Below are 13,196 nucleotides of genomic sequence, written 5' to 3'. Positions count from 1 at the left end.
GCCGTTGCAGAGAGGGCCCGCCTGCAGCTGGCTGGGAACCTGCTGACGGAGGACCTGCCGAATTCCCCGGTCGTCGTAGAGTTTCTCACCATAATACCTAGACGGAAATCTGGCTCTGCTGCGCTGTGGTATGCATGGGAATGCCGGTATATTGCGACTTCGGATTGGCATCGTTCTCGGAGAGCCAGGACACATTGAAGACGCGCCTGGCAAGCACCGTTCCGTCTGTCACAATGATTTCATTTTCTACTAAAACAGCACGTAAACAGCTGTTTTAGCTTCAATATTACACAAGAACATGTATTGTTTACCTATGAGAACTTGTTATTGCACGTACAATTATATGAAATATAAAAAGTATCAGCGGGCCGCTAAAGTTGGGGGACAGACGACAAGATTCGCGCTCGCTTTGGAGCATTTTGTCGTCTGTTCTTGCTTTTCTTCGCTTGGTTATGCATTGTAGGCGAGTAAAGTTCATTGGAAGATGTTATATGGTTGAATTGAACTCTTTTATGAAGGTTTTACTTGAAGAACGCGGTATTTGTGTAGCCATATCCACGTTTTAGACGAAGCCTCTTACAACACCACCCAACACAAGCTTCGCAGACACACCGTCATTCCCATGACGGCACAGCGCCCCTTAGGAAACTCCCTTAGACGGCGGCGCCAGATTTCCCTCTAGGTGTTATAGGTGTTATAGGTGTTATAGGTGTTATAGTGAGAAACTCTACGCCGGTCGTGATCCTTTGCGATTTGCGGCCCGCGCTCCTGGCTCTTCAGTGACCGGAAGCTGCCAGCCTTTGCGTCTCCCTGCTGGCAGCAAAGCTTAGTGCCCTCGCCTTGAGCGGCTTCGAGTTGTCGCTACAATGGATCCCATTGCACGTCTGTGTCCAGGGCCACCAGGAGGCGGACGCTCTGGCTGCACATCATTCTAATGCACCGGCCTGCAGCGCTGTAAAGGCCTTCGACTACAGTGTACTAGAAGCCTTGTACTTGTACTAGTAGCCTTGTACTAGAAGCCTTGTACACTGTACTCCGACTATGCGTGGCACATCTTGCAGCGGCACGTTACTGCGCTTCATCTGGACCAGTGCGTCGCCAGCGCCGGGCTGGTCCACTGGCGGCGCAAGAATAATTACGGGAACTGACGCAGCCAGACAAAAGTTGTTCCACTTCCAAGTTCAAAATAAATGCGGATGACTGAAAGAGGCATATCCATTTCCATTCCGCCCACCCAGCGAGGACTTATGCTGCTTCCAATGAAAACGCGGCTTACATCACGCGATGCCGGAAGTTTCGTTCCCATTGAGGCCTTTTTCTTCATTGCTTGGCTCGATATAGTGGCGCCATCTAGTTAAGGCGCCTGCATATGAATCGTCTCACGCACAGTAGATTTTATGAGTAGCCATCAATTGTTTGTCGAAATATATAGAATGAACTTTACTCGCCCTTCATCTGTACGTGCTAAGTGCAAATGCTCATTTTTGTGTTATATTTCGAGTGTCGACTGTTCGACAGTGCACCAAGTGTCAGCTGCAAACAAAATTAATTTTTACCGCACAGATGTGTGTCCTCTTCGTAGCTTTAAAAAGCATAAATCCGTTTTTATGTTTAAGACATTCACCGCATATAAGGCTCGAGCACACAAAATTTAATCCTTATCCCTAACCAATCAAAGCTAACAGCATAAGTCACGTGCCGTTGCGTCACATCCGCTGCAGATAATTGCCGATGTATGAGGCCACAGTCGGCAGGGAAATCAATTTGACCAGCAAATGAAAATATCAGAGGCTCTGATTTCGGTGCTCTCACTGGCGCTGGAGGCACTGCCCAGTCGTACGGTAATCAAATGTTGAATAAAAACAACAATTTGAAGCACAGGGCCCTTTTAATAAAGATTGCAACCATGATCGATGTTATGTCGCCCTTATATTGTCATGGTACTTTGCCTTTCAACAAACTGCTTACACTAACCGTTGTCTGAATACACAAGGGTGTACCATTGAATTGAATTCTGTGGTCTTACGTGCCAAAACCACTGCCACCACACGCCGTATTGGCGGACTCCGGAATGATTTCGACCAGCAGGGGGTCTTTACCGCGCCCACAATGCAGGGGACACGGGCTTTTCTTGCATTTCGGCCCCATCGAAGTGCGGCTGCCGCGGCCGGAACTTGATCCCGTGACCTCGTGCCTATAGCAGCGCAACACAACAGCCGCTAAGCCACCGCAGCGGCTAATGGTGTACGCTTGTTTCTAGCTCGATCTTCACATTCATGTAAGACGAATAGCCGAGTAGCAGAATCGACGTCGAATCACATTGAAACAACTAGGAGATCGCACGACTACGAACAAGCATTTGCTGCGCGACCTGTGCCAAACAGTTAACAGCCGTAGGGACCTCTATCAGCCCATTAGTTATTAACGGGATAACCTTAAAGGCCTAGTGTCGCAAAAAAAAAAAAAAATCTGATGTTGGCGTCCGTAATCGGGCTGTCCAAAGGACCTACGCCAGGGCTGAAGGTCACGGTATTCCGCCCCCGGCGCGGATGCGGCCCGCGATTACGACAACGTAGTCCCTTAGGACCAATTAAAGTTTCTTGTCTGTCTGATGTTGGCGTCGGACGTCGCTGGGCGAAAAATCATTCCGAATCACAACCGCGCAGGCCCTCCGAGTGGCGCAGGGGCGGTACTGAACTAATTGAATTCCTCGACGTAAAATACGTCAGACAAAACTTAAACTACGACCTAATCCGAACCAACAGGCATGAAAGCGTCGGAGTTTAATTTGAATATACCTGAAAACATAATTCTGTTACGCGAAAACTCTAACAGAAACCTCTTGTCCGAGTGGCGCTGCCCGCTCGGTTCCTTGCAACAACACCATCGCGCTCGTCTCCGCGCATTCGCAAGAAAGCTGCGGTTGCCGGGAAGCGTCACAAGCACTCGGAAATCTTTAAAATCTGTCGCATTCCACTCTCTAAGGCGAAGCTTAAGCGTCCACCAAATTTTTCCTCCTATTTATTGCAGCATAAATCGTTTACCTTAAATTATTCAATCAACATATACTATGACGTCTACTTGGGACGCTTCAAGAACGATGTCCTTTGTTACACATGCTGTTGACCGTCGAAAGGGGCAGCACCTTCCCCAAGCTACTCGAGCTTTTTGTCCTGTCTCCTCTCAAGAATGCAAGAAAATAACATTTATTTATTTATTTATTTATTTATTTATTTATTTATTTATTTATTTATTTATTTATTTATTTATTATATATTCATTTGTTTATTTAAATATTTGTTTACTTATTTTAAGCTCATTCATTCAATACCCTAATTATTCGTGTATTTATTTATTTAATTATTTATTTATTTATTTATTCGAATCTGTAATCGCGCAATTAGTGCATAATCGTAATCGGAGAGCAAAGGTTCCGTAAATGTAATCGCCCGGAAAACAAAGACCCTTCATGCAAATCTCGCACGTAGGTTCCCCAACGGTAAACATCGCGCCCCGACACCAGAACAGCGGAACCACAAGCAATATCGTAAGCACGGCCTCCCGAATCACGGAGCTCGGGCCCGATCTCGGAGGCCGTGAATGGCGCGCCCAGAAATTCTCGTCCTCGCTAGAGTTACTGTATATGCTAGCATATACAGTAACTCTAGTCCTCGCGTGGTCAGGGCGCCACCCGTGCAGAATGCACGAGGTTCGCTAGGAAGGATGTGCCCAATAACCTGTCACTCACCCCTGAATTCGCGCACTGACCCAGGTTCGGCTGCTGTCGTGTACGGTCTCCTGCCTCTCAGGAGACGCACGGAACCGTCCACTGGGTCTATGGAGAATTGCAGGCATCTGCGCAAGATGTAATAAAGCTCTTTAATCAAGCAATTGGGTCAGGGAACAAACGCGAGTTGATGACATCTTAGTTGAAATCAAGAAAAAGAAATGGGCATGGGCAGGACATGTAATGAGGAGGGAAGATAACCGATGGTCATTAAGGGTTACGGACTAGATCCCAAGGGAAGGGAAGCGTAGCAGGGGGTGGCAGAAAGTTAGGTGGGCGGATGAGATTAAGAAGTTTGCAGGGATGGCATGGCCACAATTAGTACATGACCGGGGTTGTTGGAGAAGTATGGGAGAGGCCTTTGCCCTGCAGTGGGCGTAACCAGGCTGATGATGATGATGATGATGATGATGAACCAAACAACTCTTTTTATGTCTTAAGGACACCTTAGTTGAAATCAAGAAAAAGAAATGGGGGGGGGGCATGGGCAGGACATGTAAGGAGGAGGGAAGATAACCGATGGTCATCAAGGGTTACGGACAGGATTCCAAGGGAAGGGAAGTGTAGCAGGGGGCGGCAGAAAGTTAGGTGGGCGGATGAGGTTAAGAAGTTTACAGGGACAACATGGCCACAATTAGTAGACGACCGGGGTAGTTGGAGATGTATGCGAGAGCCCTTTGCCCTGCAGTGGGCGTAACCAGGATGATGATGATGATGATGATGATGATGATGATGATGAATCAAGCAACTAAGACGGCCGTTATCAACACAGTCATGGTTACTCAAACATAAGTTACAGGCTGTTAACTCATTCTCGCTTTTCTTTAACTCCATCATGCTTACAGTTTTAACATACCATACAGCATTATTAGAGAAAAGTGCTAGCATATGTGCTCATTTGTAGGCCATGTTGTTCTCTCATAATAAAGCGCAAATGCCATCCTCACACGGCCTTGGTATATATGAGCGAGGTGGTTGTTTATGCTGCTGTATACCGAATACACCGTCTCTTGTTTGCCGCTTGACGAAGAGGCAAACAGCGCATCTCTGAAATTAAGAAATATGTCCGCAAAGCAGCGCTTACAGGCCCACCCATATACGTAGCGAATGCGGTCGACAGCCTACAGGTACGGTGACGTACAGATGTTGGCACAGCGCTGTGTCGCCGCTTAACGCTCACTGTGTACGCGTCGTGCGAAGTGAAGTGTAGCTAATTTCAAATCGCTAAGGCCAGAATTGAACTATAAAAGCAGTTTCGTTCGACCTAACTGCTTACATTTCAGTTCAGGTCCGCCGCTAGCCAGTGTACGAACTCGACGACGCCAGGTTAACCTGTGACGCAAGTGAACATTTGTAAGGGCATTCGCCCGTACTACTTATCAAGCAGGATGCAAGGTAACTGCAGGGAATGCGTACAGGTAAAGCTAAGCCCTGCTATCGCATACATGTAAACGCAGCCTATGGTTACGGCGTCAAAACATATTTTGTTTTGCGTCAATCCACCAACCATGGAGCATGTAAGAGGATGGCAAGCAGACACTGAACAGACGACGCGACGCGATGAGCACATCTTGAGGGGCATTCGGCCTTCCTATTGGCTAAGAATTCGTGTAGCTTCCAGACTGCTCAAACCTGCTTGTGAGATGGATACATGCCTGCCGCGTCGCTTGTTTTACAATTTGAGCGACGGTAGCTGTAGTTCAAGGGAGCCGCGAGGAGATGGCGCTCGTTGTCGTTCATACATGCGGCGTGTTGGGGAAGTTAAAGTTTTTGTTATAAGGAAGCCCTTTGCTTTAAAATGCAGTTTTTTTATTTAGCTTAAACGGGCTGTCGTTTGCGTACGTTCTAAGTGGCTAGGCATCATCGGCATCCGGCACCCGTCGCTTCCGTGATGTTAGCAGATATGACAATTTATAACGGAGAAAGCAGCACGTGATTTAGATTTCAAAGCTTAGAACCAAGTTGTCGGCTCGTGTGGCAGGCCCCTAGTAAACGAGGCATTGATTGCGATAAGTTCGGCTTTCATGCCCATACATCGATAACCAATTTCAAGGAGACCACCGACATAACGGTCTCACTTTGCTGTCGAAGTGACTTGAGGGGTAGCGAAATTCTGCTGTATTCACCTCTGAGCTCCCGTGAAGGGGCAAAATAGGCATGAAATGGCTAGCTGTTGTCCTGAAGTGGACCGACTTGACGCCGCCACCTAGGGTTGTGACGTGGCTTCCATGGAACGGAAGTCTATGGGTGACCGACTGCCATAAGATAGGAGGACGCTTAAGGTTCCCTTTAAGAGTGGAACGCGATAGCAATCAGAACCTTGACTGCTTCTCACGCTTCCCGGCAGCTGAAGCTTCTGCAACCGTATTGTTTACCGGCAAACGCTGGCGGCCAACGCTACGTACGAAGGCGAGCTTTCTGGTAGAAACGCGGCCTCTTGTGTGGACCGGTCCAGAAGAGATTGCAAAGCCGCGCCGAAGAAATTACATGATTTTCAGGTTACTGTTATCGTTTCGCACTTCTAGTATGTTTCAGTCTGATAATATTTAACATAAAAGGTATGCGCTGGGGGTGTTTTGCTTGGTGTCATTTATTTGTGGGCTGTCATTCTCGAAATTCCGAGGAATAACTCTATCGAGAATTTCAGGGAGAACCCGGGGATTGCGCCAGGTGGAAATTCAAGATGTGGAGCAACACGAGTATGAGGCGAGGGCAGGAGCTAACGTTTCGTTGTGCCTCTATTCTCTATGTTACGACTGCTAAGGGTTATATCTCTATGGTTATATCTTGATTATAGCACTGAGCATATGTAAACAAGAGTTACACACAATTGCGGTAAAAAAATCATTCAACTATATCCAAGTGCGAACGAAGCCACTGCAAGAAGTCTCTCTGGCTCCACAACGTCGACTGCTATGTATGGAACGGAGTACGTGTGCGGGGTAATCTAGGTCAGTATAACTCACAATTTACTTTACCTTTATCTCATGCTTACATTTCCGATCACAGACCATTTTTGTAAGAAATTTGCCTCCCTCCTTCTTCATCAGTAAAACATTGGCGCCTCGACATCCGCGGTCTACATGACGCGCACTCGCGCTCTTGTTCGTCAAAAGTCCTGCGTGCCTCTCTCTCTCTCTCTCTCTCTCTCTCTCTCTCTCTCTCTCTCTCTCTTTGGATCTGACCCGGAGTCATGGCACGTGCTCAAGATGCAGTGGCGTCTGCATTGCTCAGTAGAAGGACGTGCACTCGGACGACGTGTGTCAGTAGAACTGGCGGATACTGCCCAGAAGCTCCGTATTGCCCTTCGGGTCCATCAACTGACTCCGCTGATGTCGTCATGGCAGCGTGAGATACGGAGGCGTTTCCAACGCCTCAGCGCAGCGTCGTCTTTGTCAGCTGCTGCTCGGCGAAGCAGACATAATCCGTGTGCACACTCTGATGTTTCGCGCTTTGCAAGAAACTCGTTTTTTAGACAGCCGAATGCATTTGGTTCTGCGACCCCTTGAGCACTTCCTGTTACGTCGCCTCCCGCGCGTGATTATTCGTTCTTAGTGACGAATTTTGAAAACATGCTGCATAGTACTATGCGAATGGATCATGGTAACGTCGGAATGCTTAGTGAGCTGCCTCAGGTTCCACCTGAGATCGCTGAACGTCTTTGTGCTCGACCGTCAGCTGATGAAGTGAAGGCAACATTATCTTCCATGAAGCATGGCTCGGCCCCAGGGCCGGATGGGTTACCTGTTGAGTTTTATCTAACCTTCTGGAAAGATATTGGTGCCACTTTCATGTCTGTGCCTAAGAGATTTACTTGAATGACAGCCTGAACGTACAGCGAAGAAAAATAAGAGGCAGACGTTTTCTTCGCCGTACATTCCATGTGTATGCGTTTGAGCCTTTCAGCCTGTTATAAAGACGTGTGTGCGTTATCATTAAAAGACAGCGCGTATGCTTCGTGTATAATGCGTAACCTGAAACGCTCGGTTAGATACTCGACAGAGATTAGTGCGAGATGGGTCGAGAAGCTTCGGACACCGAGCGCGGTCCAGAGCACCGAAGCCATCGATGGCGGTTATGAGAGCAGCGCGATTGAAGCGCGACCAGGTGAGGTTTAACTAAACCCCAGACACAACCTGAATTTGTGTTAAAAATGAAATTTCTAATCAATTTGGTATTCAAATATTTTTTTTTCACTTTAGAATTAAGAGTGAAGACTTGTACTTTAGGGCCTACTAAAAAAGGGGGCGTCTTCACGCCGCTCCAGGCGAGATCCGATACAGCTCTTGTAGTACGCAGAAAAAAAGGCGCGCTGGTATGGTTCACATACCAAACGCCGTCTTCAAGTGTTGTGTGACTTTGCTCGACAGAGTTTTTCGCGAGTTCTTGGTGGCGTTGGTGCTTGTGAGATGTGTTTCGTCGTGGGTAACGTGTCCAGTCAAAAAGTAGTAAGTTATGTGATCACCGGATAATTGTTTACTATAGCTGCCCTCGTGCGGCTGCATGCGCTAAGCCAACGAGTTTGGATGCCGGCGATGCGGCCACTACTCAACGCCGAAAGCGTTTTTTTTTTTTTTCGTCCGCAAAAAGAAGCAGTCGTGTTCCATGCGTGCGTTAGATAGCGACACCGGCAACGCTGGCGTTTCACTGCGTCGCTCTGCGCGATAAAAAAAAAACTTGAAAAGGCCATCGCGTCGGATTGCGCAACATGTTTAAAATACTGCCCTAATGGCAGGCCATCGAAATGAGTTTCGCGCCTTTGACAAATAAAACGACGCCACTTCTGTTTGTTTGTTTGTTTGTTTGTTTGTTTGTTTGTTTGTTTGTTTGTTTGTTTGTTTGTTTGTTTGTTTGTTTGTTTGTTTGTTTGTTTGTTTTCTTAACGGATATCCCGTCACTTTATTTTTGTTCCACCGGAAGTATTCGCTCGTCGCACAGATGGCGCTATAAGCCGCAGGAATCGCAGCTCAACCGCCATGTTTCTGAAGTTACGGGCTTCTTTGGAAGCTTGGCTACCAGGTATAAGGTTAATTTGGAAAGCACCACAAGAAACTTGACCTTGAAGAGAAATGCCAGTGCGAAACGCAAGATCGGAGGAGAATTTAGCGGAACTTTTAGCTGGAAATGTGTCTGCAAATACAGAAGTTAAACGCAATTGCAATATATGTTTCTAAGAATTTCTCCCAATTCTCGAGCAGAGTTTGTAAAATTTTATGTAATTCGGCACTAATGAGTGTTCTCAGTTTTAAATTTCGTTTTTTGCCCTCTCTTGTAATATGACATTGCATTGTATCAGATACTAATGTGCTATTGCGTATATCATTGAATAACCTATGCTAGCCTTTATGGTTATGGTCTAAAACGAGAGACAAGGATCTGCCACCTTTCTTATGAGTGTCAGTAAACACTGCGCCAATAAAGAAGAAAGGGCGTTCGCCATCTTGATGTGTTGCCACGCTAGACTTGTGTCCAACCTTTCAGACATGAGCGTTGTGGCGACGTTGTCACTCATGACACGACTGCCCTCCAGGGAATTCGATGGCGCATTTAGCAGGCCCGGGAAAACAGGGCGCACACACTACACCGAAAACAGACAGTGCTAAATCGCAGCGCTCGCTTCGCTTTTCTACCGCGGCCCTTCCGTGCTTAATTTATCGGATAAACTAATTATGTCACAAAGTAATCAGTTGCGAGCTTATTTGTTTTGCTTCTTAAGCTATTTTTGGTCCGCTCGCATTTCCCTCTTGTTCATTATTTTGTACATTTCGATTTCAACCGCCGCTAATTTTTCCTGTTCTTTCCTTGGTTTCATCGTCTGTTTGCTTTATATGGTCATTATTACCAAAAACTGAGCCGCTCAATTTCCCTTCTTCTCTGTTTCACTAATAGCTATGTGACAGGCCTATTCATGTTAGACCTACTTCAATAGATTCAAAATTTTCTTTGATACCTGTAATATCCTCAGCCGTGAGCTGTACATTATTCGCCACTTTATTATCAACGTCATTTATAATTTAACCCAACGCCCTTGGGGGCTTTTCCCCAAATATATGTGCAGGGTCCATCCGCGGCACGTAAAAAGTGTCTTAATGAAAGAACTACACTTCCTTTTTGGGAGGGATCATTTGAAATTCCCCCCCCCCCCCCCCCCCCGCTAATTTAGGGTCAAAGGGGTCAAACAGAGAAGACCGACGGTAAAGGCGCGAACAAGATTTAACGAGCTTACAACAACTGTAGCAGCAAAATTAAGCCTGACGCAGTAACACCATTGCTATAGTCCGCCAAAACTTCGAGTATACCCACGGTTGACTTCGAGCACCCGCTGACCGTGGCCAAGCATCCTTGCCGCTGACAGCGCAATGTTTGCCTCACCTTATCGGTGCAACCCGACGCCCCAAAGAGGAACTTGCAGGGCGGCGAGATTACAAGAGACGCGTATGCCATAGGCCGGCGCTCCGTCTTGACTCCAAAGGATTCTCGTAGTTTTGGATTCCCTGTGAGCTTTACATTCTTCTGGACGCCCTCCACCCGGACCACGCAGGGCAGTTTGTTGCCCCAACGTACAGTCGGTCGTGTTTCGTCCGTTCGATACTTCTCTAAATTGGCACAGGTAGCTTTGTCGGTCGACGGTGGCCAACGAAAACGCCTGTCTGAAGCCACTGTTTCGAGAAGAGGATTTGTCTCTTCGTCGGGGTGCCCTGCCTCAGTGTGGAAAGAAAAGTGTACGATGCGAATTCGCTGCATTGAACGCATTGAAGCGTCGTAGGACAGTGCCGAGTACGTCGAGCGAAGGTTGGAACAGCGAGGGCAGACGAGTCGGCGTCGAGTCAGAATATGCAGGGTGTGCCACGTAACTTGAGCCAAGAAGTTGAAAGGCGCGTCCGAAGCGAATTGAACTGAACGCATACTATTCACAATAGCCTATAGTAACTCAGGCAATTTGTTTGTTTTCCCCATAACTCACTAATTAATTAAGTTTAATTACCCAACTTTTTAATTATTGACTTAGGGCTCCGAGTGTGATGAGCAGGTTTGTAGACCACCTTCAGAAACCACCGATCGAGTTGTTTCCTTTACGATACGTCTCACGTCGTCCTTCTTTCCGGGTTGCAAAAAAAAGCCCGCGAAATATGAAAAAAAGTCACGTGACGGAGCGCTTGCGCAGTGGTATCGTGCTGCTCTCAAGCGTGCGTTCGGTGAGCGAGGTCGGCACCCGTCGGATGACGGCGAAAATGCATGCTGCTGGCCGAGCGCTGCCGATGAGTTAAAGAACGTCCTGCCGCTTCCCCGTCGCCAGTCACGATGCATCCGACCTTGCAGCCGAACTCAAGTGTTCTACACTGTGATGGAACTAAATCCAGTCAAACCAAATCGGAAGCCGTCATTTATGAATTTGTATTTTGACTTCTTCCTGCCTATTGGCAATCAGTGGACATTCGTGATTCGTCCCGGAGGTATGAGTTTTACCTCTCCTGTGTCTTCTCGCTGCTCTGTTTTGGAATGCTTGATGCAGAGGAAAATCATCTTGTGTTAGCGCGGTATGCAAGCGTTCTTCTTTCCCTTCATATCGCTTTCTTACATATAACCAGATTCTCTTGCACCTTGACACATTTCTAAAGCATTCAGTATTGGCTGTCTGACCACAGTCATTGAGAGGATTATATTGATAGTCCTAAGCTATGACAAGGGCCCACTAGAAAAATTACAGAAAATTACAGACTGAACACCTTTGCACCAAGTCGAATTTTTCGAAAACGAAAACACCCCAGAACAGGGAACTTCCACGACGGGATCTCATCGGCTTTACTTACGTAGCTTGTCTCGCCAGCGTGACGGCGGCTGCTGCAAGGATCGCCATCCTAAGCCGCATATTCCCAGTATTCCTACGAAGTCCTCCGCGTACTCCATGTAAATGCCGGCCATTGGTGCTGTCCTTGTGTCGGACAACGATGCTCGAGACATCACGGATCAAACCAAGCATGGCCACTTGCCTCTTTTGTTTCCTTCCACGAGAGATCACCCCACGAAACGAAAATTCATGTCGGCGCCCGGCCGGCGATTGCGTTAAGCGCACTCCCAAGAGTGGAGAAACACTGGGTGACGATTCGTTGACCAACTCCGAGCCTTGTCGTCACTTCCTTCGCTGAGAGATGGAGAAGGCAGCGCAAGGGTAAGAGAGGGCAGGCTTGTTCATCAAGGGGGACGACCGACTCATTATCTAACTCGTGGCGGCCTCCTTTCGGCCGTAATCTGATAGTAGGGAGGCCCGCATGCGTTGGTGTCGCTCGCCATAGGATGCCGGACACAAGCTAAGGGTGGGTGCCTCACCCTCCGGTATCACTGAAAATCGTCGTCAATATGTAACAGCAAACGAAGCATAAAAGGGACGGTTAAGAAATAAGGGTGAGCGACACGGTCCCTTTCTGTTTATTTATTAATGCGAAAGCATTATATGTCCCATGAAGCAGGAAAATCCGGCGGGTGTTGGGCGTTACCACCCGATTGCAAGAGAACCCACGTGACCAAGTGATGATGTCGCAATCCCGGCGCTAGACCTGCTGTGGCTCGCCCTGCGAGAACCCACGGTGAACAGCCGCGGCTTCGGACGGACGCTGTGGCCCACGCCGAAAAATATTGGCTTTGCCCAATTCGAAAATTTGACCCACGTTCATAAACGACCTGGCGCGCTCCCAAAACTGACTTGGCTCACCCCAAAATTTCGGTGGACACTCGAAAAATTGATTTTGCCCAATTCGAAAATTGAGTTGACCCACGTTAGAAACCGACCTGGCCCACTCCCAAAATTGACTTGGCCCACCCCCAAAATTTGGGTAGACACCCGAACAATTTACTTTGCCCAATTCGAGCACACGACCAAGTCAAAGGTATCACGTGGAAGAGCCGCAATGCTTTTGCATTCAATGCTCGCAGAAATATTTAGGTACCTCTGTAACATTCTTCTGGTTTTTGTTTTTCGGGTTGTTTTAATGTTTTGCGAATATGCCGACCAGCCCGGCATGACAGAGTTTCGCGCTTGAGTAGTCGAATGAAGTGCTTCGTTTTCATTTGATATCTTGATTTTTAAGATGGCCTGCCCAGAACCAGAGGAGAATTGACCGCTAAGTGTGGATATATCCTTCCCATGTATCCAATTCACGGATATATGGGAGGTACGTACTCCATATCCGTGGACAATGCAGGGAAGGCATAAATTCCAGAAAGCCCTTGAACAAGAGAAAACCAAAAGAACAAAGTTTCTGAGTGTTTTGTGACCAAAATACCATGGTGGTATCAAATGCCTGAGCCAACAGTTTGTAGGAAAAAATGGCATTCAAATATAACCTTTATTGGCCAGTTATGTTGAACATCGTTATGCAAGTGAAAGGACTCATACTTGTTGTCCTTCCTA

General features: G+C 47.4%; 1 protein-coding gene and 1 long non-coding RNA gene across 3 annotated transcripts in view; one reads left to right on the top strand and one right to left on the bottom strand.

The window, feature by feature from the left end:
• LOC139049060 (uncharacterized) overlaps positions 1-1,244 on the top strand; it is a 286,618-nt gene extending 285,374 nt beyond the window's left edge. Inside the window, exon 3 of the long non-coding RNA XR_011508086.1 lies at positions 895-1,244. This is a non-coding gene — a long non-coding RNA (uncharacterized lncRNA). The remainder of the gene's footprint in view (positions 1-894) is intronic.
• Positions 1-11,904, bottom strand: part of LOC135910321 (mannan-binding lectin serine protease 1-like) — a 35,949-nt gene extending 24,045 nt beyond the window's left edge. Inside the window, exons 1-2 of one of the 2 annotated variants that reach the window (XM_065442362.2) lie at positions 11,599-11,732; positions 3,749-3,855 (exon numbers count right to left, since the gene is read on the bottom strand). In XM_065442362.2, coding sequence (XP_065298434.2) covers positions 3,749-3,855; positions 11,599-11,657 — 166 coding nt within the window. In that variant the 5' untranslated portion in view covers positions 11,658-11,732. Of the gene's footprint in view, positions 1-3,748; positions 3,856-11,598 lie in introns of both variants that reach the window. The other variant, XM_070524234.1, reaches the window with a different exon arrangement.
• Positions 11,905-13,196: the final 1,292 nt, after the last annotated feature.

This window comes from Dermacentor albipictus, chromosome 8 (genome assembly GCF_038994185.2).
Source record: "Dermacentor albipictus isolate Rhodes 1998 colony chromosome 8, USDA_Dalb.pri_finalv2, whole genome shotgun sequence".
Lineage (NCBI taxonomy): Eukaryota > Metazoa > Arthropoda > Arachnida > Ixodida > Ixodidae > Dermacentor > Dermacentor albipictus.
This window is presented reverse-complemented; position numbering and strand designations above follow the sequence as displayed.